The sequence below is a fragment of the Mus caroli genome, unplaced genomic scaffold (genome assembly GCF_978045245.1).
Source record: "Mus caroli unplaced genomic scaffold, Mus_caroli_1 scaffold_12, whole genome shotgun sequence".
Classification (NCBI taxonomy): Eukaryota; Metazoa; Chordata; class Mammalia; order Rodentia; family Muridae; genus Mus; species Mus caroli.
This window is the reverse complement of record NW_028227267.1, coordinates 75,522,982-75,549,221: the sequence shown is the minus strand read 5'-3', so window position 1 is coordinate 75,549,221 and position 26,240 is coordinate 75,522,982. Positions and strand designations below refer to the sequence as shown.

The following is a 26,240-nucleotide window of genomic DNA, read 5'->3' as shown; positions in this document are numbered from 1 at the left end:
ACATGTGCAGCCCTGAGTGAGGCCTTTGCACTAAGATGTGTGTAAGGATGGGCTGGGGGCAACCCAATTGCACACCAGGTGAACTGTGGACAAATGAACTGTGCTCTGCGCACTAACTGAACATGTAATTTGCATTTTTTTTTTTTTTTGGCTGCACCTCCCAGATTGGCTGTTGCTGTTGGCTTATCTGCTCTGGGGCTCAGTGCCTCCCTTGACTGCTTAGTTCTTCTCCACCCTAGGAAGGCAGGATATGGCTAACCTCAAAGTGGCTCTGAAAAGAGACAGACCTGACTCCTATTAAACCACTAAAGTGTAGGCAAGCCCCTTAGCTACTCTACTCCAGTTTTCACACCTGCCAACCACTGGCAATGATTATATTATTCAGGGGTGGCTGTCAGGAGTGACCTGGTGCATGCCACATTCTGACACCTAGGAGGGCTGGAGTCACCGGGGGAGATGTCCTCACAAAACACCATCCAAAGATTCTGTGATGATGGCCGTTGATCACTTGAAAGTGTCTGGTGTAGCTAAGAAAGTGTCTGGTGTCTGGACTGAAAACTTTCACTTTATTTAATTTTGATTGTTTTATATTTATTTATGAAAAGTTTATTTATTTTCTTTTGCAGGTCTGAGGATGAGCCTTCAGACTCAGGGCTCACCCATGCTAGGCAAGTACTTTATCACTAAATCATATTCCCAGCCTCCAACTAACCCCTTACTTTACATTAATTTAGTGGTGCGTGTGTGTGTGTGTGTGGTGTGTGTGTAGCATGTACAGGTATGCACTAGGCGTATGTTGTGCCCGACCAGATCAGAGGTCAACCTCAAATGTGATCGATTCCCTGGGCACTGCCCACCTCCATTTTTAAGATGCAGCTTTTCATTGGCTTGGAGTTCTCACTTTGGGATTGGCTGGGGAGTCCCAGGGATTTGCCAGCCTCTGCCTCTCAGGGATTATAAGTGGTGTCCATCCAGTCTGGATTTTTTTTTTCTGTGGATTTTGGGGCTTGAACTTGGATCTTCATGCGTGCACAGTAAACACTTTACAGACAGGATTGTACTATGTAGTTTCTTTTTCTTTTTCTTTTCTTTTCACGCAGTAGTCCTAAAATCTCCACTCTCTTGCCTAGACCCCCTTCTACCATCCTCCTTAGGGCTGGGACTATAGGCACAGGCCACCAGCAGGCCTCTTATTTTACGTTTAATAACTACCTGGGGCAAAGGGCAGTTGGTCACCTGAGGCAGGAATTCTACTGGGCTGTGCTAAGGATGGATGCTCAATCATACGGACCCTATACCAGAATGCATCTGGCCATGTGGTACTCTGCGCTCAGAGATCATCTCAGTTGAAGTCTGCATTCACCTCAACCCACTGCCCTCAGCTGTCCACTCTGTCCACGCACAATCTTATAAATTCCTTGAGAAAAATCAGATGGAGGACTGGTTCTTCACAGAGGCTACTGAGGCCCTTGGTTCCTTTATTTTTGCAGCAAACAAGGAGATTTCTCTGCATGTGCAGTTCCATTTCATAGATGAGGCTCAAGGAGGCTCAGCCAGAAGGCGGGAAACAGGGTAAACTCTTGGAGAACTCTGATGCCCGTAAAGACACTTCTTTGGGTCGGGTTGTCAGGGTGGTAGAGAAAGCGGCGGGTAAATATTTGGGGCGGTATCCTGGGCTCCGGCGACACCCGTCACTGCGGTTCTTCAGAGGCCAGCGCGTGGCTAGGGCGGTGCCGGGAGTAGGGGGTGGGGAGACAGGGGCGTCCCCTAGGTCGTCTGGGACTTACTCAGCTGCCCCGCCCCGCCCCGCCCCTGCCCGTAGCTATAAGACGGAGTAGCCGGCGGGTGGCGGCGCAGGCGAGTAGTTAGCGCTCAGGCTCGGCAAGGAGCAAGGCAGAAGCACCGGAGCAGACCGCAGTGCAGGCAGGCAGCCACTAGGGCCAACACCTCGCAGCATCTCTGATACCCGTGTCACTGAGCAACTTCTCCATGAAGCCACCCTCGGCGCAGAGCAGTCCCGCGGCGGTCGCGGCCGCAGGTGAGTGCCTATTTGGGGGTGCCCTCTCCACCTCTGCGCCCCGGGATCGAAGCCAGGGACTGCGTCCACGCTAAGCTACACTCTCAGCTCCGGGGCCCCTGAAAGCTGGAGCCTGCAGGTAGAGAGGTCGCTAAGGTCTTCTTCCACTGCCCACCCTTCTGTCCTCCATCACCCTGGCATCCCGTCCCCGGATCGCTCGTCCGATGCAGGTTTAGTTTGGTTTTCCACGCGGGACAAGGAACCGGAGTCTGACACGTAACGGGTGCCTCCTGACTCAGACTTCCCGCCGCCACGCGCTCCAGGGAGCGAGCGTGGGCAACAGTAGGAAAGCGCGTGGGGTGGGCTAGGTGACTTGCAGACTTTCAGCTCCACCCACGGAGGCTTCTTCTCGTCCGTGTCTGGTGACAGGCGCTTTAGAGGGTGGTTGGGAGGTTACGGAGTAACTGACTGCGTGGCTGTCACTGGCAAAGGCAGAGTGGAGTTAGCCGTTCTAGGGAACGCTGGCCGCCCCTCCAGATGCCCTCTGTGCCCTCCCTCCCCTAGCCCCGGCCATGGACTCCGCGGCCGCTGCCGACCTGACCGACGTGCTGTGCGAGTTCGACGCGGTGCTGGCCGACTTCGCGTCGCCCTTCCACGAGCGCCACTTCCACTATGAGGAGCACCTGGAGCGCATGAAGCGGCGCAGCAGCGCCAGCGTCAGCGACAGCAGCGGCTTCAGCGACTCGGAGAGTAAGTGAAGCCCTGTTGAAGTCAGTAATCCTCAGACTCAGGCTTCCAAAAGCTCTAGAGTCACCTGGGTTATCTTTAAACTGAGGCAGGACGTCTGGGGGAAACTCAGACCCGGGGATCTGCACGGCTCTGAGATGCCTGAAGAGTTGACTTTCTGAGTCTTTAGCCCAGATGTGCGGGGGTCATTAAGGCGTTCTTGGGGAGAGAGGTACGAGGTGGGTGGGTGGCTCTTAAAGAGCTGTGGGTCTACCTGTCACGGCAGGTGTGTATCACGAGGCCTGAGGGTTTGTGCAGTCAGCCAGAACTCCTGGCAGTCCAGCCAGGCCTTCCAACCTTTTCCCGCCTTTCTCCCCACTCTTCCCTCTTCTTTCTTTCTTTCTTTCTTTCTTTCTTTCTTTCTTTCTTTCTTTCTTTCTTTCTTTCTTTCTTTCTTTCTTTCTTTCTTTCTTTCTTTCTTCCTTCCTTCCTTCCTTCCTTCCTTCCTTCCTTCCTTCCTTCCTTCCTTCCTTTCTTTCTTTCTTTCTTTCTTTCTTTCTTTCGAGACTCTCCCAAGGTGATCTATGTAGCTGCGGGTGACCTCGAACCTCTCTGATCCTCTTTCCTCGGGCTTCAGGGTGCTGGGGTGACAGCGCAATGCCACCACATTTAGGCACATCATTTTTTAGGCAATGCTGGGGGTCAGACCTAGGGCTTCTTGCACGCTAGGCAAACACTAGACCAACAGCACCCTCCCTTTCCTTTTCCAGAATGGGTGTTGGGGGACATGAGGACACGAGTGAGCACAAGAAGGAAACATTTGTGAAACCAAAATGGTTTCATAAGCTGCTGTTTTTGGAATGCTTGAAATAACTTCGTTCACTTTCTGCCTAGCTCCCAGGCTCTTTCGCCACTCCAGGCACTTTTGAAACAGTCTCCCGCTGGGCTGCTGAGTTCAAGTACAGGGTTTCAGGCACGCCCACCCTCCAGGTTACCCACAGAAGGTCATCCTAGTAAACTTTTCCACATTGCCTCTGGAGAGAGAGGGAGAGAGAGAAGGGAGAGAGAGAGAGAGAGAAAGAGAGAGAGAGAGAGAGAGAGAGAGTTTTCAGTAACTCAAGTGACCTGCAAGAACAGTGACTTTGGTGACCTTTTATTTATTATTATATAATTGTTTTCAAATCTTGGCTTATTCACTGTTTTTCAATGTGAACTTTAAATTCTGTTTGTTCTTGTGCCCTTAGTCCCTAGATACAGGCTCAGACATCACCAATTGTGCTGTCCCCAATTCTGGGAGTAAAAGTCACATTGCTGTTTTGAAATCTAGAAACATTTTCCTTTGTTACTGGGTGAAGATTCTGAGCCTGAGCTGTCCTCCTGAGAAGGGATGATGTTTGACATCCTGGTCAGGATTTGAATCTGAAACCCAAGCTCTGGTTTGATTTTCCTTAGCCACCTACACAGATCACCACGTGACTTAGGAGGTGAAGGGGGAGGGAAGAGGGCTGGTGAGCTGTTCATTTCCATTTAGAACTTTTGTGTCTTGATGCCAATGACCTGGTCACTTATTCTCAGCAGTCAAGTGAAGCCTGACGCTGGAAATTTGTCTCCATAGCTGTGGTGTAACTTGAATATATTTCTTTCCACTGGGACAAGGAACAAATTTTTCATTGTGTATAAATTCTCTTCTCCACAGAAGAGAAGGCTAGGTCTGTCCCCGATGCTCTGCAATCAAGGACAGCTCCTTGCTAAGCCCCAGCCTCAGTCTAGATTAGTGTCTGGATTTGTGCAGTGATGTCGACCAGCACCCACCAGTTCTGCCAGGAGGGGTTTCAGATCCAGGGCGTGTTTTTAGGAGTTTTAAAAAGAGAATTCGCTACCGTTTCTTATCAGTTGGAGAGAAGATTGATAGAATTTGTTTTCTTAGGCATATCTCTGTGCATTTTGTTTTCTGCCTTTGTGGTTAACTTAAGCTTTCTTTCTGTGGTGGTTGGAGAGTAACAGGGAGGATCTAAGAAAGCACAGATGACCTTGGTCTTTGCCTTCAATGTGGTTTGTTCCCTGCATGCTTAGAAATCATCTTGGTGGATTTTGTGTGCATCTAAGTCATGCTTTCTTAAGGACACATAATATGTCTGCCTTAATTGTCTCCAGGAATGGAGTGCAGACATTCCTAATACTCGCCTGTCTGGTGGAAGTGGATGTCTGGGAGAGGTGCAGCCTACTGAAACTTAGCCTCCTGAGAGGGCCAATCAGGCTTGTCATGGTGGTGGTGGCAGCTAGCTTACTTTTAGCAAGCCCTCACTGGGGTTGCTCTGATTGTAACGTGATAGCTCTTGTTATCAGCCATCTCTGGCTGGTCTTCCAATGTTATCACACAAAATCTTTACCACAGTCTTACAAGTTAGGCACTTTTATCTTCATTAGTTTTGTTCTGTCTTCACGAAGGGTTGCCTAGCATGTGAGCCAGAACTTGAGTAGCCCAGCGTTCCCTCAAGCTCAGATCATGTATCTTTTTATACGTGGTATTGCAGGTCCTTTTCAAGGCTTTCAGGATCAAAGGTCTGTGGACCTAGGTGATGAATATTCCTCCTCATTTTTGAAAAATACTTACCCCCCCCCCCATTTAAAAAAAAAAGCCAAAAACCAAAACCAAAAGCAGGTTGCAGGACTGGAGTGATGACTCAGAGGTAAAGGACAGGTATTGCTTTCCAAAAGGACCAGACTTCGTTTCTGAACACCCATGTTGACAGCTCACAACTGCACTGCCTGGAACTCTAGCTCCGAGGGATCTGACACCTTTGGCCTCTCAGGGCACCATTCTCAAATGCATAGACAAGACACACACATTCACACTGGGGATAAGGGAAAGTGGATTTTTAAAAGGGCTGTGCCTTTCCCATAGCACTCTGTTAGGAACAGTTTTAAGTCTCAGTAAAAGAGCAGTGCAGATGGGAGCTAGAAAAGTGGTCTTCAGGTTTGTTGAGCCTTTGGGGTGCTGTAGAAGTTGAACATCTTTGGGTTTATTTATTTATTTATTTATTTATGTTATTTCAAGCCAGGGTCTTACTATGTAGCTCTCTCTGGCTATCCTGGAACTCACTATATAAACCAGGCTGGCCTCAGACTCACCGAGATCCAAATGATGGGATTAAAGTTGTGTGCCACCGTGCCTCACTCTTGTTCAGTATATCTATATCTATATCTATATCTATCTACCTATATATATACATATACACACACACACACATATATATATATAAGCTTTGAAAGTAATCTTTAAGTAGGTTAAATAAAGTTTTCACCCATTCTATCCCAAATTTTATCCCATGTATTTATTGTATGCTTCTACTGGTTGACTTCGTAAATGGTTTATTATACTGACTTATGCCTTTAAAGAGGAAGCTGAGGTGTGATTCTTATATACTAGGGTTTCACGTAAGTCATCCTGTGAGAGGACTGTGTGCTGCTGTTTAATAGGAAAGGTCTGAGGTCTACTGTCCATGCCGTAGCTATGATAAGATTGTAGATATTTGGGGAGAATAGGGACTGGGTGCTTTAGCATAGCAAGATTTAGAACATCTACTTATGTTTAGAATATGCTGGTCTGGCTCTGAAAGAGGAGACCTTAGGGATCCTGGAAACCAGCATGACAGTTACCAAGCCAGTGGCTAATGGAGCTGAGGAGTCGGGAGTTGAAACCTGGCAAGGTGTGAGGTGTAGGAGCCCTCCAGATACCTGGTACCACATTAGGAGTGAGTGACAGATCGTATTCTCTGATATCTGGTATACTATCTTAGAGGGTCAGGGCCATTCCAGAGGATAGTGGGGGGGGGGGCACAATGATCAAACAGAGACCCAGGATTCTTTGGCACTGTGCCATGCTTCACTGAAGCTGTCAGAATTTAGAATTGGAGGAGAAGAAAGACCCTCCCTCATGCCTGCCATTCCCCATGGAACCAGCGCCACAGACTCAGGGCTTCCTTTTTCTTGGTTAATTACTGTAGTTCCCTTGCTGCAGATGTGTGGACTGTTCTATATTTGCAGGCACTCTGGGCAAGGCTCGCTGTCTGTGGTTTTACTTTTCTTCAGGGTAGCATGTGTTCGTTCTAACCCTAAATTACCTTTCTCCCAACCCCCAAACCAAAAAAAAAAAGTCTATGCCTTTTTTTTAAAAAAAAAATAAAAAACAAAAAAAAAGTTTCTGTTTGTACTATGGAATTTCTCATACTTGATGGGCATACCTAAAGCTAGGGGTTGTGTATATATAATATGCTTTTGTTTATTTATTTTTTGATGGTCTCTAAGGAGACCCAGTCCCAGAATCTGAGATTTCAATACATTAAATGGATCAGGAATTTAAAGGATGTTTGTAATGGGGATTTGATTCTGGTGAGGTGGGCTTTCAAGGCAGTCTGAAGTAGACGCCTTAAGGTCTACCTTACCACATTTAAAGGTTCCTCAGATCATCGTTGGGCCCCTTGATCATGACAACACTAGATAGCAGGGTGGGACAGCAATACATGTCTGTGCTATCAGCCAGAGGCACACCGCTGTCATTTTATCAGACTGGCTGAATATTATTTTTGCAAGAGCTCTAAGGGAGTGAACTCAGCCAGAGGCTGAGCCTGCCTCACCTATCCATCTGCCATAACCTCTAGCATGCGATTCTGTTCATGCAGGCAAAGATGCTCAGGGTCTGGGTATCTCTGTGTCGTGGGTATGTTCTCCGTGAATTACCTCCGAAGAGAACCTTTTAAAAACAAATGCTATAATCTGAAAATAGCGGGAAGCCAGGGTTCAGAGTCTTGGTTCGTCCTCTCCTCAGTGATGATGGCTTCCTTCCTGGACCTGCTGGTCTCCGTTTTGCTAGGAACTCGAAAATCAAGTCATTATGAAGCCACTGCATCCTACACAGAATTCTTTGTAGGTTGTTATTGCTTTTCACATGGGCTCTGCTCCTCACCCTCTCTACAGCGACATAGCTTCAGGTCCTTAGGGGTGGAACAAAGTGAAGCCTGGAGTTGGCCTAAGGTCTGTGAAGACATGGAAAGCAGGTAGAACCATGGTGAGGTGATGAGCTGACAAGGATGTGAGACAGTGTGTGGTGTGTGTGTGTGTGTGCGTGTGTGTGTATGCGTGTGCGCGAGTGTGCATGAGGTGGGGTCAGGAAGAAGGGAAGTGAGTACAGGCTATGCTTGCCCTGCCTCTGTATGTGTATGTTATATAGATATAGATGCTGTATTTTAACCCCTCTTCCTCCCTCATTATGAGAGCAGTGTGAGTACCTCAGCAATGAGGCAACCATAGATCAGTCTGGCTTACAACTGAATTGATTTGTCATGTCCAAACCAGAGTCTGCCTTTATTTTCCTGACCTTGAGGGAAATCTGTGGGCTAAGGAATTTATCATATGGACTAGATTTTAAAGGATCAAAGGCAAGCCAGGAGACTTGGCTTCTTCCCCACAGTCGCTTCATGCTGTCTGGGGTGAGGTGTCCCTTACTCCTCCGAGGGAGTTCTTCACTCTTTTGTGATTCTCTTTTGTAATGACCTTTCCCCCTGTTGAGGTTAGTGCTTCTTTAAACAGCCATGGTTTAGAAGATGAACCAGCCTGATTATATGTGGATGTGAAATTTCTGGAGATTTGGAGCTGAACAGAAATGAAGTTCAAAGCTAGGGCGAGGACTGTGGCGTCTGCAGGGAGGGGTGGAATGAGGTGTGGTATTGAAGGTGGCTCTTAAGTGCCATCTGTTCTGAGAGATAGAGAGCAAGGAGCAGGGTGGCCTTTACACTCTGGGTAAAGTGTAGTGAGTCTCAGAGCTGGAACTCTGGTCTAAGGATGGAAAGATGTTCTTGGATGTCTTTAAGAGACAAGGATAATAAGGTGGCAAGGGACTTGGTATTCCCTCCTGGCTTATATAGCCTGCTTCCCTTGGGTCTCTCTGCGGCTTTCTTGCCACCAAAGACGATTCTATCTTCTCTTCATATGTTTCTCAGTCTGTATCTGTGGTGATTCCCCCTGGTTATTACAGAGATAACAGTGATGCTTTTCCAGGGATCTGCAACGGATATGCGTGGTGCACTTTCCTATGTGCAGGGGATAGGGTTGCTGTCATTGATGCTGTTGTATAGGAGGACTCAGCTAGGGGGGAAAAAAACCAAGCAGAAGAGCTTCCAAGTCAAATTCTAGAGAGTTCCAACATCCTAAGAGATATTACTAGGAGGGCACAAAGTATCCCATTGTCAAGTACACTTGGGAAGTAGGGCTGAGGCCAGACCTGTAGACCAGAAGTGATTATACTTCTCAGGGTAGTCGCAGTGGGAGGGATCGTGGTGTTCTTGGTGTTGCCAAAACACAGTTGGTCTCACACTTCAAGGACCAGCTTTCTGAGGAGTGGGAGGTGGGAGCGAGTTATAACAATTTTAGAGGGGAGACCTGGGTTTAAGGTTCAATGTGGAAAATCTCAGTATGGGTTCCTGTCATCAAAGCCCTGAAAAATGACTGTGGTCCTTTAAGGTGATCTGGGCTAGAACTCCTAAAGGAAGGAAAGATTATGAGGGCTACTCATGAAGATCTTCTGGAGATGTTTGGAAAAGTGGGGTAGGTGGGTATATAGGCCAGAAAAGATGACAGGAAGGTGGCTGGAAGACAGAGGAAACAGCCAACCAAACAAGACAACTTGGGGAGGTGTGGCAGCCTTTAGGGGACAGAGCCCAACTCCCACACGGCTAGAAACTTCTTTCAGAAGCCTGATTTTCGTTTATTCTGAGCACATGAAGAAATAATTTAGACGAGTTCATAATGTGTTTGTGGAACTAGAGCAAGATGTGTTTCCTCTCCCTGAATGGAGGGAACCGGCTTGAAGGGCAGGAGCCTCGGGCGGGCAGGCTGGCTGGCTAGCAGGGACCTGGCCAGGCTCTTCCTCAGCTGCTCACCTCAGGGCCTTTCCAGAGCGCCTGCAGTGCCCCGGCTGGCTTTGCTTTCCTTTCCTTTCGATTTTAACCAGAAAATTGGCTTCTTCACCACCACCTCTGGGACCACACCCTGCTTCCGTTAACCTCTGTCTTTGAGCCTCTGTTACATCCTCAGAGCAGGGCTGGCTTCCTCCTCCGCAGGACTTAGAATCTCAGATCTGGGAGGACCTGGAAGGATTGTCCAGGCCACCTTTCTACCTTCTTGGCGGGTAAATTGAGGCCTAGAATATGGTCTCTTTCATCACCCTTGAGCTTGCAGTAGCTGGCCCTGGTGCAGCGTGGCCTGGCAAGGACTCCGTCGACTGCTGCTTTGACATTTGGGGAATAAGTATAGAAGGAGCCGCTAAGTCCCTTGACTGTCATGGATGAACAGACAAGAACAAAAACAGTCTTTGTTTCTGACTCCAGTACAGGAGTGCAGAGTCTTGGGAACTCTGTGTTCAAGACTCATGAGCAAAGAAAGGACATTAATTCGATATGGGGCCCAACATTGTGCTTATATTCGAAAAGTGTTTAGAAGAAAGAGGACATTTTTCATGAAAAGTAGCCTATATTTTGAGTGTTTAAATTTGACTTGTATGAGTGTTTTGCCCGTATATATGTGGTGCCTGAGGAGGCCAGAAAAGGGCATTAGACCCCTAGAACTGTAGTTACAGATTGTTGGGAGCTACTAGGTTGGTATTGAGAATGTAACCTAGGTCCTCTGGAAAAGCAGCTAGGTCTTAACTGATGAGTCCCTGCTCCCCCTGCCCCCCCCCCTATTTTGACAGAGCCTCCTGTATTTCCAGTGTCAGGCTGGCCTTAAGCTCAGGATGTAGCTAAGGATGACCTTGACTTTCCGATCCCCCTATTTCTACCTCCAGAGTGCTGGGATCATCAGCGTGCCGCTGACTGACCGGTGTGCCCCACTGATCCAGTCCAGGGCCTCCTGCTCGGGTTTGTTTTCTCTACCACTTAAAGCATTAAAAGGCGGCAGGAACCTCAGAGAAATCTCAAGTACTGCAAACAGGAGCAGAATTACCTCTTGAAAAAAAATGGTGGCTATTGGGGGTGAGGAAACACCGATTTGTGTCAGACACACAGAAAAAGACCCTCTCTAGAGCAGAAGCCAGGTGGTGTGTTGTTGTTTGTTTGTTTGTTTGTTTGTTTAAGACTAGAGTTTCCCTCCCCTAATTTAAAGCTGGTCAGTTTGAAGGAGGACAGGATGGTTGACTGGCCCACAGCTGTTTTGTAATCTGTCCTGATCCAGCCTCAAACTTGTTGAGCCAATCCATCAGCAGAGAGCCTGAGGGTGGGAGACGAAAGCCTGCAAGGCCTTTTGCTTAAACTGCCAGGTGTTTCTTTCAAGTCAGGAAGCTGAGGAAGAAGCCAGCCATCTTGAGAGCTCTCTACCTTTGTTACTAACCATGGCCCCTCTGCCCGTCGGTCCGGCCTACCAGGGAGTCCGTCTAATTCCTAGTCTTTCACCACTGTGCCAAATGTATATGGTGCTGGGGACTGAATCCAGGGTATCAGGCCTTCTGGACAAGCACCCTACCAACTAGGTTATGTCATATTTCATCCTTCATCCTATCAGCCAGGATCTGGCCAGCAGACTCCTGTGCAGCAGAGGCCTAGTCCTGTCAATCAGTCACACCTTTTTTTTTTTTTTTTTTTAAAGGAACAAAGGTTGACAGTGGACTTGACTGGACAAACACACACTTCTCTGCCTAATATCATGTAGTGCCTAGTTTGGGAACTGGCCCGCTTTTTAAAATATCGATCTGTAACATCTGGTTCCCCGGGAGAGTAACTGCTGGGTTCTGTAGACAGACTGGCAAGCGTGTGGTCTGGTAAGGACAGCCCCTAATGACTATGGCTTCCTTCCTTAAAGGTGCAGACTCAGTGTACAGGGACAGCTTCACCTTCAGTGATGAGAAGCTGAATTCTCCAACCAACTCCTCTCCAGCTCTCCTGCCCTCCGCTGTCACTCCTCGGAAAGGTGACCTCGCCAACTAGACTGCTTTTCTGCTCCTTTATCCCCACCCCGTATCCTCAACTAGGCTTTCCCCACATGTATACATTCATACATACCAAATATATATTTGTTTTAATATAGATCAAAACATCTACATATAGATGTTACAAATATGTATACATATATATGTGTATATATAAATACATATACATATGTACATATATATTTTTAAAACACACACACATACATACACACACACACACACATATATATATATAAGTGGACATGATTCAAAGCAACAGCTCCACCCTCTCTCTGCTTAGGTCTTAGCAGACTAAAGAGGGGTTTAAGTTTCATGAATGGGTGCTTAGTTTTTGGAACTGGCCAAGTCTCACCAGCTAGAGACCTGAATGTTCTGTTACATTGACAGGCGCCCTGCTGAGAACAAAAGGAAGCTACCCCCTCCAAGGAAAGTTGAACTTGCTGAAAATAGTTGCAAAAGACAATACAAATGGAGCCAAACTCTTAAAGAAATGCGACGATCCCACTACGTGTCTCCACGTGGCATTCAAGTAGAACTTCCCTCTTTCTTGAAAGAGATATTTTAAAATTCCCTTCCCACCGCAAAAGTTAGCAGCCACGGGGGATTCGGCCGTGGTTCAGTCTCCGATCTGTAATGGGTCTGTGCACTCCAGGGAGAGAGCAGTCTAGAGGATGGCTTAAATACTGCTCAGATCCGCTACCTAATCCTCTAGAGGTGGGGATTACGGAAGGAGAAAAGGCCCTTGTGGCGAGGGGACTGGAAAGCCAAGAATGATCATCTGTTGTAGGCAGCTAGGGTGACTAAAAACAATATTTAGCAATGCATTTCAAGGAAGTCATGAATGACGAATTATACAGAAGAAAGTAAAATACGTGCAGAAAGCGTCTGCCTCTGGCTGCACAGGCAGCAGTGTCTAGACACAATGTAGCAAGGTCTGTGCTACTCTGGATGTGTCAAGTAAGACCGCCTGGTCCATGTTCCACATTGACAGGAGACAGCAGTAGTTTTACACTCACTTCAAATCAGAGGATCGCAGTATTGTCTTCCAGTAACAGCACAATTTGTCATCCCTCCCCACCCCCAACTTTTATGACACTGAGAGACCAGTCTTCAAGGTTAGGAAGGTGGGTGGGGTGGTGGGTGGGGTGAGGAGTGAGGATGATAGAGACCTACAGGAGAAACACCCAGATTAGCCTCCAGGTCAGTTGCTAAAATGAAAGTAAATGTGGGGCAGACACTAAGGTCTGGTGCGTGACACACTCCCGTGAGGTCACTGAAAACAACAGGTTTTCCTAATCCCTGGGAAAGTCCCCTATCAGCTGTGTTTGAGAGGGAAGCTGAACTCTTTTCTGTTTTGCAGCCAAATTAGGTGACACTAAAGAGCTCGAAGACTTCATCGCCGATCTGGACAGAACCTTAGCAAGTGAGTACACGCTGGGTGTTTAAAGTATAGCAGAACACTGAGCCCCGCCTTTGATAACGTGCTATGATGTTTCCCAGCTTGCCCTGGGGGTAGGAAGTTACACCATAAGGCTGCTCTAGGTATAGCAACAGGACCTCATTGGCTCAGAAAGCAGTTTGGAGGATAAGCCTGCAGAAAAGTTTCCCAACTGTGCAAACAGGTCAGCAGGGCACAATGACATGTTGATTAGAAAATGGTGAGATCTTTGCTGAGAAGAGGTCCACACAGGATGTCCAGTCCTGAGAGAAGAGGACTGATTGGTCACAAATGCCTTCCTTCGGCCAGCCTGGTCTGGTCTGATCAGGGTAATTTCCCCGGGTTTGATACAGGAGCCTGGTGAGAGGTCTGACCCATGTCAACTCGCCAGCGGCCCCGATTCATTATGCACTTCTCATTTGGGAATTTCACTGTCATTATCCATTTTGTGTGACCCCAAATGGAAAACATCAAATCAAAATTGCAGTGGGGGTGTGGTGGGGACCTGTGTTAGAGGAAGGAACTGCCACACTCTCTGCATGCCCTACTTCGAAGGACAAGGTTGCAGGAGGCAGAAGGACCAGCCCCAGCCTGCAGGGTTGCTGGTGTCAGCATTTCTCATGGGGAACTTGCTAAGCCTTGGAGAATTTGTGTTCTGGCTTCTTACTTAGTGAAAATGATTTTTTTTTAATTCTGCAAGAAATATTCTATGTTTTTACTTTGTCAAATAGGTAAAAATCTAAAAAGCTAGACCCCATAGCTAACTTTAGAATAATCTGTTTAAAATTAGCCATGTTCTTAGCACCCTATCATTCTGTATTTGCTTGATGGTTTTATTGGCCCCTTTGCGACATCCTACATCAGAAGATGTAGGCCTGTTTTGACAGAGCTTATTCTAATTGCAGCACAATTTGTAATCAGTCCATGCAACACGCCTGTCTACTTTATGCAAATTGCAGCTGGCCCCCTAGTCCTTCCAGTTAGCCAGCCGTGCGCTGCAGGGAAGCCTGCCATTAACTTTGCTTCTGATGCTCCTCTGAGACTATGTGGTGTGGTTAAGCATGCGAGCTGTGAGCCTCTGGCGGGGATAACTTATTCTTTGTCCTCTTTTCAGGTATGTGAAGCAAGGAGTTTGGGGTCCAGAAGGCCCCGAGGACCTGGCAAATTGGCTACTAGAATCTGCTGCGGGAGAGGGCAGAGCTGAGGCTCCTGCCCCCTGGCCATTCTTGGTTCACTATAACATTAGCCATTGGGCCCATCTCTGGGCAGTTCGGAGAGTGAAGCTGACTTTGTTTACCTACCTGCAGCATATTCAACAGAGGATCTATCTAATGTGTTTTTACTCCTTTAAACATAGCTCTTCTATAATTTAAAATGCTTTTATGGAAATATTTGTAATTACTTATATATAGTTGGAGGTCATAATAAGCTTTCCCATCATAATATATTTTTGTATACAAATAAAATTTAAACGGAGATCTGTACTTTGAAAGCTGCCTTATTTCCATCAGTATATTTCCACCCAGTAGTTTCCTAGTGAGACAGGCTCCTGGATCCCTAGTGAGCATCCCGTGTGCTGTGCTTACACAGACTCCTTACAACTCCTTACATTCTTAAAACCATTTCTTTATGGGGGTGGAGAGAAGCCTCAGTGGTTGATAGCACTAGCGGCTCTTCTAGAGGATTTGGGGGTCAATGCCCAGAACCCACATGGCACTCACACCTGGCATAACCTCCAGTGCCAGGGGATATGACGCCACCTTCTGGTTTCTTCTGGTACTGCATGCATGTGATGCACAGACACTTAGGCAAACACTCATACATTAAAAAATAAATAAAATCTCAAAGAAATATTTTTCCCAGAGCTATGGCTGAGTAGTTAAGAGCACTGGTTGCTCTTCCAGAAGACCCGGGTAGAATTCTCAGCAACTATAGGTTGCTCACAACGTATCTGTAACTCTAGTTCCAGGGAATCTAACACAACCTCTGACTTCCTCAGACAGCAGCAGACACACATGTGCCGCCCAGACAGATGTGCAGGAAAAAAAAAAAACAAAACCAAAACACTCAAACACATAAAAAGAAATAAATCTTTTTTTTTAAAAGCCTTTGACTTATTTTTTTCTCTTACTGTTTGATAGTTTTCATGTCTTTATATAATATGTTTTAGTCACTGACACATACACCACAAATCCCTCCCTCAGTCTCTTCCTCTCTTGTTGGACCCTGCTCAGCAAGTCACCCTCCTGCTTGCTTTCTTTCTTTCTTTCTTTCTTTCTTTTTCTTTCTTTTTTTTTTTTTTTTTTTTTTGGTTTTTCGAGACAGGGTTTCTCTGTATAGCCCTGGCTGTCCTGGAACTCACTTTGTAGACCAGGCTGGCCTCTGCCTCCCGAGTGCTGGGATTAAAGGCGTGCGCCACCACGCCTGGCTACCCTCCTGCTTTCAAGTCTTCTTTTTGTGTGGTCCAGTGTTTGATTTAGAGTTTCTTGCCTGAGCGTGGGTGGGAGGTTGTTTATTCCCGAGGGAGAGCAGCGTCTCAGTGGCTACACCACCGAGGAAGATGGAAACCATGGACCAGTTCATGACTTTCTGTGCCATCCTCATCCAGGCACTGTGCTGAGCTCCGTAAGGTCCAGTCTTGCATATGTGCTGCTGATGAAGGACCCATCCCTATATTCTTTGTGCTGGCTGGTTATGTAAACCTGAGTTACCTGGGAGAGGGAACCTCCATTGAGGAACCGTGCCCTACAGACTGGCCTGTGGGCACATCTTCCCGGCTTTTGTTTGATTGATGATTGATGTGGGAGGGTCTGGCCCATTCTGGGCAGTGCTATCTCTGTGCAGGTGATCCTGGCAGCTAATTTAAGAAAGCAAACCGAGCCAGGCATGGTGGTGCATGCCTTTAATCCCAGCACTTGGGAGGCAGAGGCAGGCAGATTTCTGAGTTCAAGACCAGCCTGGTCTACAAAGTGAGTTCCAGGACATCCAGGGCTATACAGAGGAACCCTGTCTGGAAAAACCAAAAAAAAAAAAAAAAAAAAAAAGCAAACTGAGGGAGCCACCGAGGGTAAGCAGCATTTCTCCATGGTTTCCTTTTTGCCTCTGCTCTGGCTTGAGTTCCTGTAAGGAGTTTTCCTTAGTAATCGGGATACGGAAGTCACATAAATCCCTTTCCTCCCCAAACTGCTTTTGGTCATGATTTTATCGCAGCAACAGAAAACAAGCTAGGGCCATACATATAGTCACATGGTGCAGAGTGGTCTTCCTTCCTGAGTTCCTGTGCATGACAGACTACATTTGATGACAGTCCTAGAGATTACAACAGAACTGGAAGTGTTCCCAGCACCTCATGACATCACAGTCACCATGATGGTGTTGTAGTGGGATGCGTTACATATTTGTGGTGACGCTGGTGTAAATCTACTGTGCTTCGGGTCATGTATAGTGTCACGTACAGTCATAAGATTTGATCATGCCGGGCGTGGTGGCACACGCCTTTAATCCCAGCACTAGGGAGGCAGAGGCAGGCGGATTTCTGAGTTCGAGGCCAGCCTGGTCTACAGAGTGAGTTCCAGGACAGCCAGGGCTATACAGAGAAACCCTGTCTCGAAAAACCAAAAAAAAAAAAAAAAAAAAGATTTGATCATGACAGTAACAGTCACGCTACTTACTGGCTCATGCAGTTATTACCTTCTTTCCATGGTTAGAGGTCACAGGTTTTAGGTATTCAAGGTTTTTTTTTTTTTTGTTTTTGTTTTTTTAATTGTACACAGTCTCTTTTGTACTGCCAGCTGCTTCTCACATCAGTTACCAATTTTCTTGATTGTATGAAGACGTTACACTTGGTCAACATATGCTGGCCAGATTTGGGCTGAGACCTTTCTATGATGTTCGACAGTGGTAAAAATCACTTAGCAACGCATGTTGGAAAACTAATAAGATTTGATCTTTTCTAGGGTATTGTGAAAAGACACCTTTTGTTTTCTTTCCTCAGTCTTCTGAGAAAGCTTTGTGTATGATGTAAACATTTTCTCTCCTTTTTTTAATTTAAAGAACTTCTGTGTCTGTGTGTGTGTGATAGGAACACATGTGCCACAGTGTGAGGAAGTGTGGAGGAGGGAATACATCTTTGTGAGGTAGTTCTTTCCCTCCACCTTTGAATGGGTTCCTAGGATTAAATTCAAGTCAGTAGGCTAGTGTAGCCTCTTGCTGACCGAGCTATCTCACTGCCCTCCCCACATTTTTTTTTTTTTTTTTTTTAGAAAATTTGAGATATGATTCACTGAAATTTTAGTTTTGCGGCTCTTGGCATATCCACAGATATTATAGCCATTATCGCTGCTCATTGTGTGAATTTGTCTACTTTAGACACATTATATGAAATTATACATGTTCCTCTGTTAGCATATTTCCAAGGTTAATCCATATGTCATTCCTTTGAATAATGAAATAATATTCCACCGCGTGGATAGGTCACCTTCTGTGTATACCCATTGCTTGGTTAATGGATAGCATTTAGGTTTCTACTTCTGACCTAGTGAGACCTCTCCTTAGTACCCATGACCATGGATTTGGAGGTCTCTTACCTCTGCTTGATAGAAGCAGAACTAGAATTATGGGGTCAGGTCAAGGTCTGTGCTAACTTTTTGAGGAACTGTTGAGTGTCATGGAAGCAGCCACATCTTGATACTTTCCCAGCTGTCGTTGAGGCCTCCTACTGCCCCATGCCCTCATCCACCGCAATGGTGTCTCTCTCTGAAGGGCACTCCACTGAGGAGTCCGGTCTCACTTGTCTTGCAGTTCCTGTCTGATCAATGAAGTCTTCTCATGTGATTACCGGCTTCTGTTTCAGGGTTGAGCTATAGAAAATGACCGAGCATTCTGGATACAGGTTCCTTACCACATATGTGACTTGAAAAATACTCTATTTGTGGGCCTGTTGTACAGGGTTCTCTGGCCACATCTTCAGGATATCTGCTTATAAAAGACCCTCACAGCTGGGTCTGTTGACCTTTTCCCTTCTCTCCTTGAACGGAGGTGGGGAGGGTCATGGAACCCTCACCTGGTACTCAACCGCCCCACCTCCCAACTAGCTGTATGCAGTTCTTCCTACTTGCAGATGACCTTAAGTTAAGGGGGCAGGGCTTTCCCGGTAGATGACCAAGGGAGGGGACTTCATCGGCATAGCCAGGGGGAAGCTGTCTTCCCGGTTGTGTTCCAACCTCCAGTGCAGCTGCCTGAAGGTCACCTATCTCCTTCCCATAACCTCTCACTCATTGCTCTGTAAGTAGGCCTAAAAAACACATTGGTTGCCCCTGGTAAACTTTGTAGAACTGTGAAACTGCACCTTGGTTTGTTAATGGCCCTTTAGGAACAGGGTGATACCTTGTTTCCATCTCTCCAGGGAAGGACTTCAGCAGCGGAAGGACTTCAGCAGCGGAAGGACTTCAGCTGCGGAAGGACTTCAGCAGCGCAAGGACTTCAGCAGCGGAAGGACTTCAGCAGCGGAAGGACTTCAGCAGCGGAAGGACTTCAGCAGTGGAGCTATATTTTCATGTTTCTGGCCTTGAAGCGATGACAGTTTTTGATTTTGTTGAAATCCAATATATTTTTTTTTCCCCTTCGGTTGCTTGCAGTTGTGGTGTTCTTTCTAAGAAACCAGTCAGGTCCCAGCTCAGAAACAGTCGCTCCTCACCTTTCAATATGGGCATAGCAGTTCATGACTGTGATCCCAGAAACTGAGGTATGATCACCTTGGGTGCAGGGTGAACGTGGGCTACATAGGCGAGTTCAAGGGCTACATAGTGAGACTCCATCTCAAAACAAAACAAAAAATACAAATCAGGCGCCAGGAGAGAAATGTCAGTAAAGTGCTTGCCTTAAGAGCACCAAGACTCAAGTTGTATACCCAGAACACACACAAAGATGCTGGGCACTGTGGCATGCCTGTAATTCCAGTGCAGGGCAGGTGAAGACAGGCAGATCCTTGGGGTACAGTCAGTTACCCCAACTTGGCAAGTTCCAGCCCAGTGACGTTGGTTCTAAAGCATAGGTGGGTGGGACTGTGGTTGTGGCTCTGTAGTAGGGCGCCTGCCTTATTAGAATGGCGTTTTAGGCTCAACCCTCAGTACTGAAAAAGAAAAAAGAAAAACAAAAGGTACCTGAGATTGTCCTCTGCCATCTCCACGTGCATGCTGGACACACATTCACACTGTGAGCATTTCCTCTAGGCTCCATCCAACCGTTACCTAGCAACAGTCAGGTACAAGCCTGGGCTACATATAAGGACTGTTTCCCTCTCCCCCTCCTCTCCCCTCCCCCTCCCTCTCTTTCCACCTCTCTCTGTCTCTCTCCCATCTCTTATATGTCCCAGCAGGCCTCTCCCTCTTTCTTCTCTCTCTCTCTCTCTCTCTCTCTGTCCCCTTCCTTCCTCTGCCTCTACCCCCTCCTCCAGGTCCCAAATAACCCCCCTTTTATATTAGGCTTGTCACATGGCTTGACTGTTGGGGGGTGGTTACCTTGGCAGGGCCCACCAAAGCACCCCCCTCACGCCACTGTTTTTTTTTTTTTTTAAATAAAATACAGAACACACTCAATGCTCTCACACACAAACTAGACAAAATAAATTGTAGTTTTAGCTTTTGCATGTAGGTTTGTGATTTACTTTGAGTTAAGTGGCATAAAACTAGTTCCAACATCATTCTCTGACAAGGCCACACCTCTTAATCCTTCTAATCCTTTCAAATAGTACCATTTTTTGATGACTAAACATTCAACAATATGAGCTTATAGGGAGACCATTCTTGTTTAAATCACCCCACTAAATATTCTGATTCTATTAAAAATAAAGAGTTTGCTTAGTGGGGAAAAGCAGTCGTCATACCAGCCTGACAATCTGAGATCAATCTGACAACCCAAGTAAAGATGGAAGGAGAGAACCCATCTGTAAAGTTGTCCTCTGACCTTTACACGTGCACTGTGGTACACACAGGCCCACAGTCATAAATCAGGAGCACACACCTACACAACAAAAACATAAAACTAATAAAAACTTTAAAAAAGAAAATAGATTTTTATAAAGTTTGCTTCTAGCTTTTCTTCATTGGTAGTGAATAGAACTGGCATCAATTTTGTGTATGTTGGTCCCGTGTCCTTTATCCTTGTTGTGTTTATTATGCCTCGGGTGTGTGCGTGTGTGTTACAAACATGACATCACACTTCTCCACTGACACTCTAAATGCCTCCCATTTCTTCACTGCATTGGTTGTGTTCTCCTTTGGTTCTTGGTCTCAAAGGTCAAGCTTGTGCCATTAAGCAAGATGGCATGATGGCCCTGTTGTAAAGTGTTACATTGGTAATTTTCTCAGTTTTAAAAAGATTTATTTATGTTTATTTTATAGGCATGTGTGTTTTGCTTGTATGTATGTCTATGCAGCATGTGTGTGCCGTGCTTACACTTAGTCCAGGAGAAGTTGCTGGATCCCTTGGAACTGGCATGATAGACTCCATGTTGTGAGCTGCCATGTAGGTATTGGGAGCCAAACCCAGGTCCTCTGACACAGCAGCAGAGATGGCCACTAACCACTGAGCCATCTCTCCAGCCCCTCTCTTGGATCACACAAGTGTTTGGCTTCTTTTCTAGATTTTAACTTTTCCATTGTGTGATTCTGGTTCTTGCCCACGTTCCCACTCTTTGTCTCCTGTGGATAAATCGTTTTGTTTTTCTCTTCAGGACACCAGTGGCTCTTTGCTCTCTCCATGTCTTTTGATGCTGGACTTGAGGAACTAGCTACCTTGCAGTTCTTTCTTTTGGGGCTCCCAAGACCCGGGTTCCAAGCTGGACAGGCAGGGAGGGCGCCAGGCTCTGCGGCCTGGTGTGAGTGATAAGCTTGGGGAAAGGAACGGATTCTTTTCTGTGAGTGGGTAGGAGGGGTGGCTTGCGCTCTGTGGGCCTTGGTTGGATAATGACTTAGGGACAAGTGGCCTGAGTCACAGCCTGAGGTTCTGGGAATGTGAAGTGTTTTCAGAGCTCCTTAAGAAGTGGTTCAAGGAGCAAGGCCCTCACCTGTTTTGAAAAACAGGTGTTATGTCATCTAGACTTGAAAAACATGAATGCCCCCACCTGAAGATTTGTCACGTACATTTCTGTGTGTGTTTCTTGGGCGTTGCTATAAGCCGTTGGCTCGGAGATTAAGAGGTAGACTAGCTGGAGGTTTCTCTCTCACCAGCTTTCTAGAAGTGAGCAGGGCAGGGTTGTTCTCTGGTCCCAAGCATGGCTAGGCCTCTAGCACCCTCATTTATCTGTCAGCCAGGGGAAGGAGAGAAGGCTGGTCAACCCCAGGCTTGTCTCTTTCCACAGCATTTGTTGAAGACACACACCACCTTTGCTCACATGGAGTCCCTTGTTCAAGTCTTAATCACAGGCTAAAACTAATCTTCTCCAGGACCTGGGATGTCCTTGGAACACCACTTGACTGTGACCCAGAGAAGATTAGCCAGCAGTGTTTTCAGTGACATAGCAAGACTGGATTTTGTGCAGGCAATGCAGGTTTGTTTGGTTTTTGTTTTTCTTTCTTTCTTTCTTTCTTTTTTTTTTTTTTTGGAGTGGAAATATTCTGTTCTAATTTCTGAGAGGAACGGCCAAAGAAAAACAAAACAGAAAATATTTCACACCCACAAGTAAGACGATTTAGTGCCAGCTCAAGTATGATGTGCCAACCCAGCCTCTGGAGGGTCCCAGCACATGTCGCTTCCTCAGGAACCATGACTGAGGGACTGGATATCACATTCACCTCAGGTGTGAGAGATCATGTCTGAGCTGAGGGGAGATGATGCTGATTGGCCATTGAGAACCAAGGTTGGATTTGATGAACCTTCTTCGTGGATGTATCCTTCTGGGTGTGTGGTGGTTAATGAAGGGCAGATTTTGAATCTTGACCAGGTTAAGCTCTCATCAATGCTGTGTAGTAGCTGTGGGACCATGAACAAGCTATTTCACACCCAGCATCTCTAGGGCTTTATTTTTGAAGCAGAGAGGTGAGTCCTTGTTTGCTAGGGTCATGACAAAAATCAAACAGAGCCAATGAATTGTGTCCAGCACCCTTCCTCTTCATATCCACAGGCACCATGGACTTCTATTCCTGAGGTAAAGCTAGGCTTCAACTCCAGTGTGTACCATGTACCTGGGAGCCCAAGCCCCATTGCTGACTGGGCCTGTTACACCATCATGCTTGATGTGTGCTAGCCCCACAGTTGCTTCCCCTCAGGGGGACGGGATGCCTCTGCATGGGCTCGCTGAGACACCCCCTTCTCCTACACCTCACCACACCCCGATAGAACATATTATTATATTTCTTTATCTTTTAAAAAAATATTTATTTATTTATTTATTTATTTATTTATTATATGAGTACGCTGTCACTGTCTTCAGACACACCAGAAGAGGGCATCAGATCTTATTATGGGTGGTTGTGAACTGCCATGTGGTTGCTGGGATTTGAACTCAGGACCTTCGGAAGAGCAGTCAGTGTTCTTACCCAGTGAGCCATCTCTCCAGCCCCCTATCTTTCTGTAATCACAACATCTACCATATGCTCTTGCTACCTTCTCTTCCTTGCCATGCTGGACTGAAGTCCCTCTGAGACTGTGAGCCCTAAGCCCTTTCTTTCTCTTCCTCGGGTTATTTCTGTTGGGTGCTTTGTCACACCTGTGAGAAAAGTAAACAATGCAGTGAAACTTTGTGGTGCCTCTCTCCCAGGCTTCCTGCAGCTGGATAAGCTCTGTGAGAGCAAGGGTCTTGTTTGGTTCAGCCTCACTGACTGCCATGGTGGTGGACGTAAGCGTAGTCCATGATCACTGAGTGGGTAAGCGCTCTCAACTCCTCCAGCACACTGAGAGCATCGGGAGCTTGGCATTGGGAGCTTGCTGGTCCTGCACTGCTTGCTGGTCTTGCCTCCTAAACTGAGCACTTGGCTTACACAGACTTTGCCACCTCCTGTTCTCCAGGCCTTTCTCCCCATCCTACCATGGACATGAATTTAGAACCAAAACTGCTATTGAGCCCACAACAGTCCCCTCTCCAGCTACTTCTAATTCACAAGGAAAGAAGAGGCCCCTGAAAACCGAGAAATCTTGGAGACCCAAAGAAATGAATTTGTGGGTGTAGGATTTCAGGGTCTTAAGTGTCACTGAATAGATCACTCCTTGATCTCAGTAGAGTTTATATTTCCCTGTAGAACAGACTCTAAAGTCAGCTCTATTTTGGGAGACTTTTGTATAGAATTTTATGCAGGGTGGGTGTACATGTATGTGGTGTCCCACATGTACAATTGTACCCAGGTATTCATGTATTTATCAGTTCTGCAGTTAAAGGAATAAAGGAATAGTGGACCAGGATATAGGTTCCAGTTTGGAAGACCTGGGCCTTGAGGAACTGGTTGTAGTGGCTCCCTGGGCTGGCCTAGAGGGCGGTGACAGTTCCCAGACCTGGCACTAGGGCAGCCTCACCTCCTGCAAACTTGCCTTTGCTTGTCACCTTACAGAACAGGATTCAATTCCTAGCTAGGGTTTCGCACATCACATGGGAAGGGCCCATTTCCACGTGCACCCTGGAAGTCTTCAGGCCTGTTGTCCTAGGCCAGAAGCCAAAGTATGTTCTGGAACCAGAAAAGTCAGGGCTTGGCTGTGAATTCTGAGCCAGAGGAAGCCCCCACCCAGCCAAGAACAGGTTTGGGAAGGACAGGAGCAGAGTGTGACCCTTCTCTTGTCATAGATGTCTTGAGAGTGAAGGCAGAGATTGCAGGAAGGAGACCCTGTAAGTCCAGGGGGAGTTAGCAGCAGGGTCACCAGCCATTCCAGGGTGGACTTCAGGTGAGGGGACCTTCCTGCTCGGGACATTGGGAGTCAGAGAAAGTTCATGGGATGACTCAGACAGCTACAGGAGGGCAGAGAAATTTCTGTGATCGCTCAGCCAACGAGGGAGGAATTTTAGAAACGGGGATTATTCAGTGAGGCTTCTGACACATAGGGAGACTCAAGGAAAGGAAATGGCCAAGCTAACCTTAAAAGAAAAAAAGTATCAAAGGACACTAGTATTTACTTGGGAATAGCTGAGTTGCAGTGGGAAGAGCAGGGCCTGCAGCAGGAGCATGACCAGCTATAACCTTTGGCCTATCAGAGGAGGAGGGTGAGGTAAGGGGAAGTCTGTGGAGAGAATGAGAAGGGTCAAGGCACACATTTTGAAATGACCACCCTTGGCCTTGGTGACTAATTACGAGAGTGACATGGTCTGAGATTAAGCAGATGGTTTCTGGGCAGATGTCCTTGTAGAAGTTCTTTGGGTATAAGGTTGTGATGGCCTTTGTGGGCTCCTGCCTGGAAGAATCTTTGGTGACGATTATTCTTAGGCCATCTTGTATGAGAACCTTCCCACCATAGCCAGTTTTAGTCACTTCTTTTCCTGGTAAGAATGGCACACAAAAGTCCATTTCATTTGGACAACTTTCAGATTTCTTTCATGCGAGTGAAATGGAGCCCAGGATCTTTCTGGAAGGTAGACTGGCAGCACCTTTTCTGAAAACATTAGCTGTTAGTGTCTGATTTTTGGTCCAGACTGACTGGCTTTCTTTGAACTGATCTATAAACAAAACAAGCCAGCAAACAAAAAGGAATTTAATCCAATCTCCTCGTTTTAGAGACTAGAAGATGAAGGCTACTTCCTAAGAATTAGGTGCCTATCAGATCTTGTATCTCTTAGACAAAACAAAAAACAAAACCAAACACAAGCAAAAACCAAGTAAACAAGCAGCCAGAGGTGGAGGCATAAGGCTTTAGTCTAGGCACTGGGAAGGCAGGGGCAGGCGCATACAGGACAGCCAAGGCAATACCTTATTTTGAAAAACAAACAAACAAAAAAAAAAAAAAAGAAAGAAAAAGAAAACAACAGATCCCATAAATTAAAAATCAGGCGGGTGAAATCAAGATCTTGGGTGTTGATTTCAGAAGGAATCAATAAATCTTAGGGGATCCGTGCTGACCAGGCTGTTAACTGTTCCCTGAAGGACTAGGTGCTTGGGTGCAGATAAGAAAGGTTGCCTAGGGCAGAAGGCCAGGGAGCCTGAAGCTCAGAGAAGAAAAACAGTTGGGAAGGGAGGTCACCTTGAGAGGAAGCCCTATTGTGCTAAGTATAGAGCCAGCGGAGAGGTTAGGAAACAGGTCGTGGCTGGCCCCTGGGGACCCAAGGTACAAGGGAAAATGAAATCTGGGTCCTTCCAGAAAGGTGAGGAAATAAAAGAAGTCTCATCAGAGAAAGCAGAGGAACAGCTCTTCACGTGGCAGGCAGCTAGCTGGATGGAGGTGGCCAGCAAAGCCAGGCTAAGACAGCTGTCACTGTTTCTTTGTTTGCTTGTTTTGTTAATGGACAGCTGTGAGCCAGTGCTTCTGTACTGGTGGCTCTCCACGCCTGTGAGATCTGCTGTTTTTGTCTTGTCTGTCCCCAGATCTAGAACCCATTCCTGAGTATCTACTAAGGCCCATTTTGAAAGACAGACTGTCCTCAGTGAGAATAAAGAGCTTGTCTAAAAGGTCAGATTAGCATTTCCTCCAGAGAATCAAGAGGGCCCCAACAGTCACTGCTTTCTTTCTTATAAGATGTCAAATACCTGGCTTGCTTCTGTCCTTGGAGTCTGGGCTCCTACTTTCTGGTGCTTTTGGTTGTGTAATTCAGGAGAGAGACATAGAAAACAGGAGGGTTGGGAGTAAAGCCTTCCTTCAAAAGAGCTGTCCTGCCGGGCGGTGGTGGCGCACGCCTTTAATCCCAGCACTTGGGAGGCAGAGGCAGGCGGATTTCTGAGTTCGAGGCCAGCCTGGTCTACAAAGTGAGTTCCAGGGCAGCCAGGGCTATACAGAGAAACCCTGTCTCGAAAAACCAAAAAAAAAAAAAAAAAAGAGCTGTCCTGCACAACTGGCCAGTGGCAATTTAAAACCTCTCTGCTTCAGCCACTTCCCTTATTGTCAAGGAGGGAGCAAGAGACCCAGAGTTAAGTGACAGAGTGGGCATGACATTGTAAACTGCCCTGGAAACC

At 46.7% G+C, this 26,240-nt stretch overlaps 1 protein-coding gene across 1 annotated transcript; it reads left to right on the top strand.

Annotated features, from left to right (window-relative positions):
- The first annotated feature begins 1,455 nt into the window (after positions 1–1,455).
- On the top strand, positions 1,456–14,642 carry Rgcc (regulator of cell cycle). Its single transcript, XM_021182070.3, has 5 exons — positions 1,456–2,038; positions 2,582–2,767; positions 11,594–11,701; positions 13,081–13,143; positions 14,273–14,642. The coding sequence occupies exons 1-5, from the start codon at positions 1,990–1,992 to the stop codon at positions 14,278–14,280; spliced, it is 414 nt and encodes a 137-aa protein (XP_021037729.2). The 5' UTR covers positions 1,456–1,989; the 3' UTR covers positions 14,281–14,642.
- Positions 14,643–26,240: the final 11,598 nt, after the last annotated feature.

What these genes read in the sequence shown, in the direction of transcription:
- Rgcc (XM_021182070.3), top strand. Translation starts at nt 1,990, where the DNA reads ATGAAGCCACCCTCGGCGCAGAGCAGTCCCGCGGCGGTCGCGGCCGCA. An exon ending in CGGCTTCAGCGACTCGGAGA is followed by an intron (nt 2,768 to 11,593) that starts GTAAGTGAAGCC and finishes CCTTCCTTAAAG; the next exon opens with GTGCAGACTCAGTGTACAGG. An exon ending in CGCTGTCACTCCTCGGAAAG is followed by an intron (nt 11,702 to 13,080) that starts GTGACCTCGCCA and finishes TCTGTTTTGCAG; the next exon opens with CCAAATTAGGTGACACTAAA.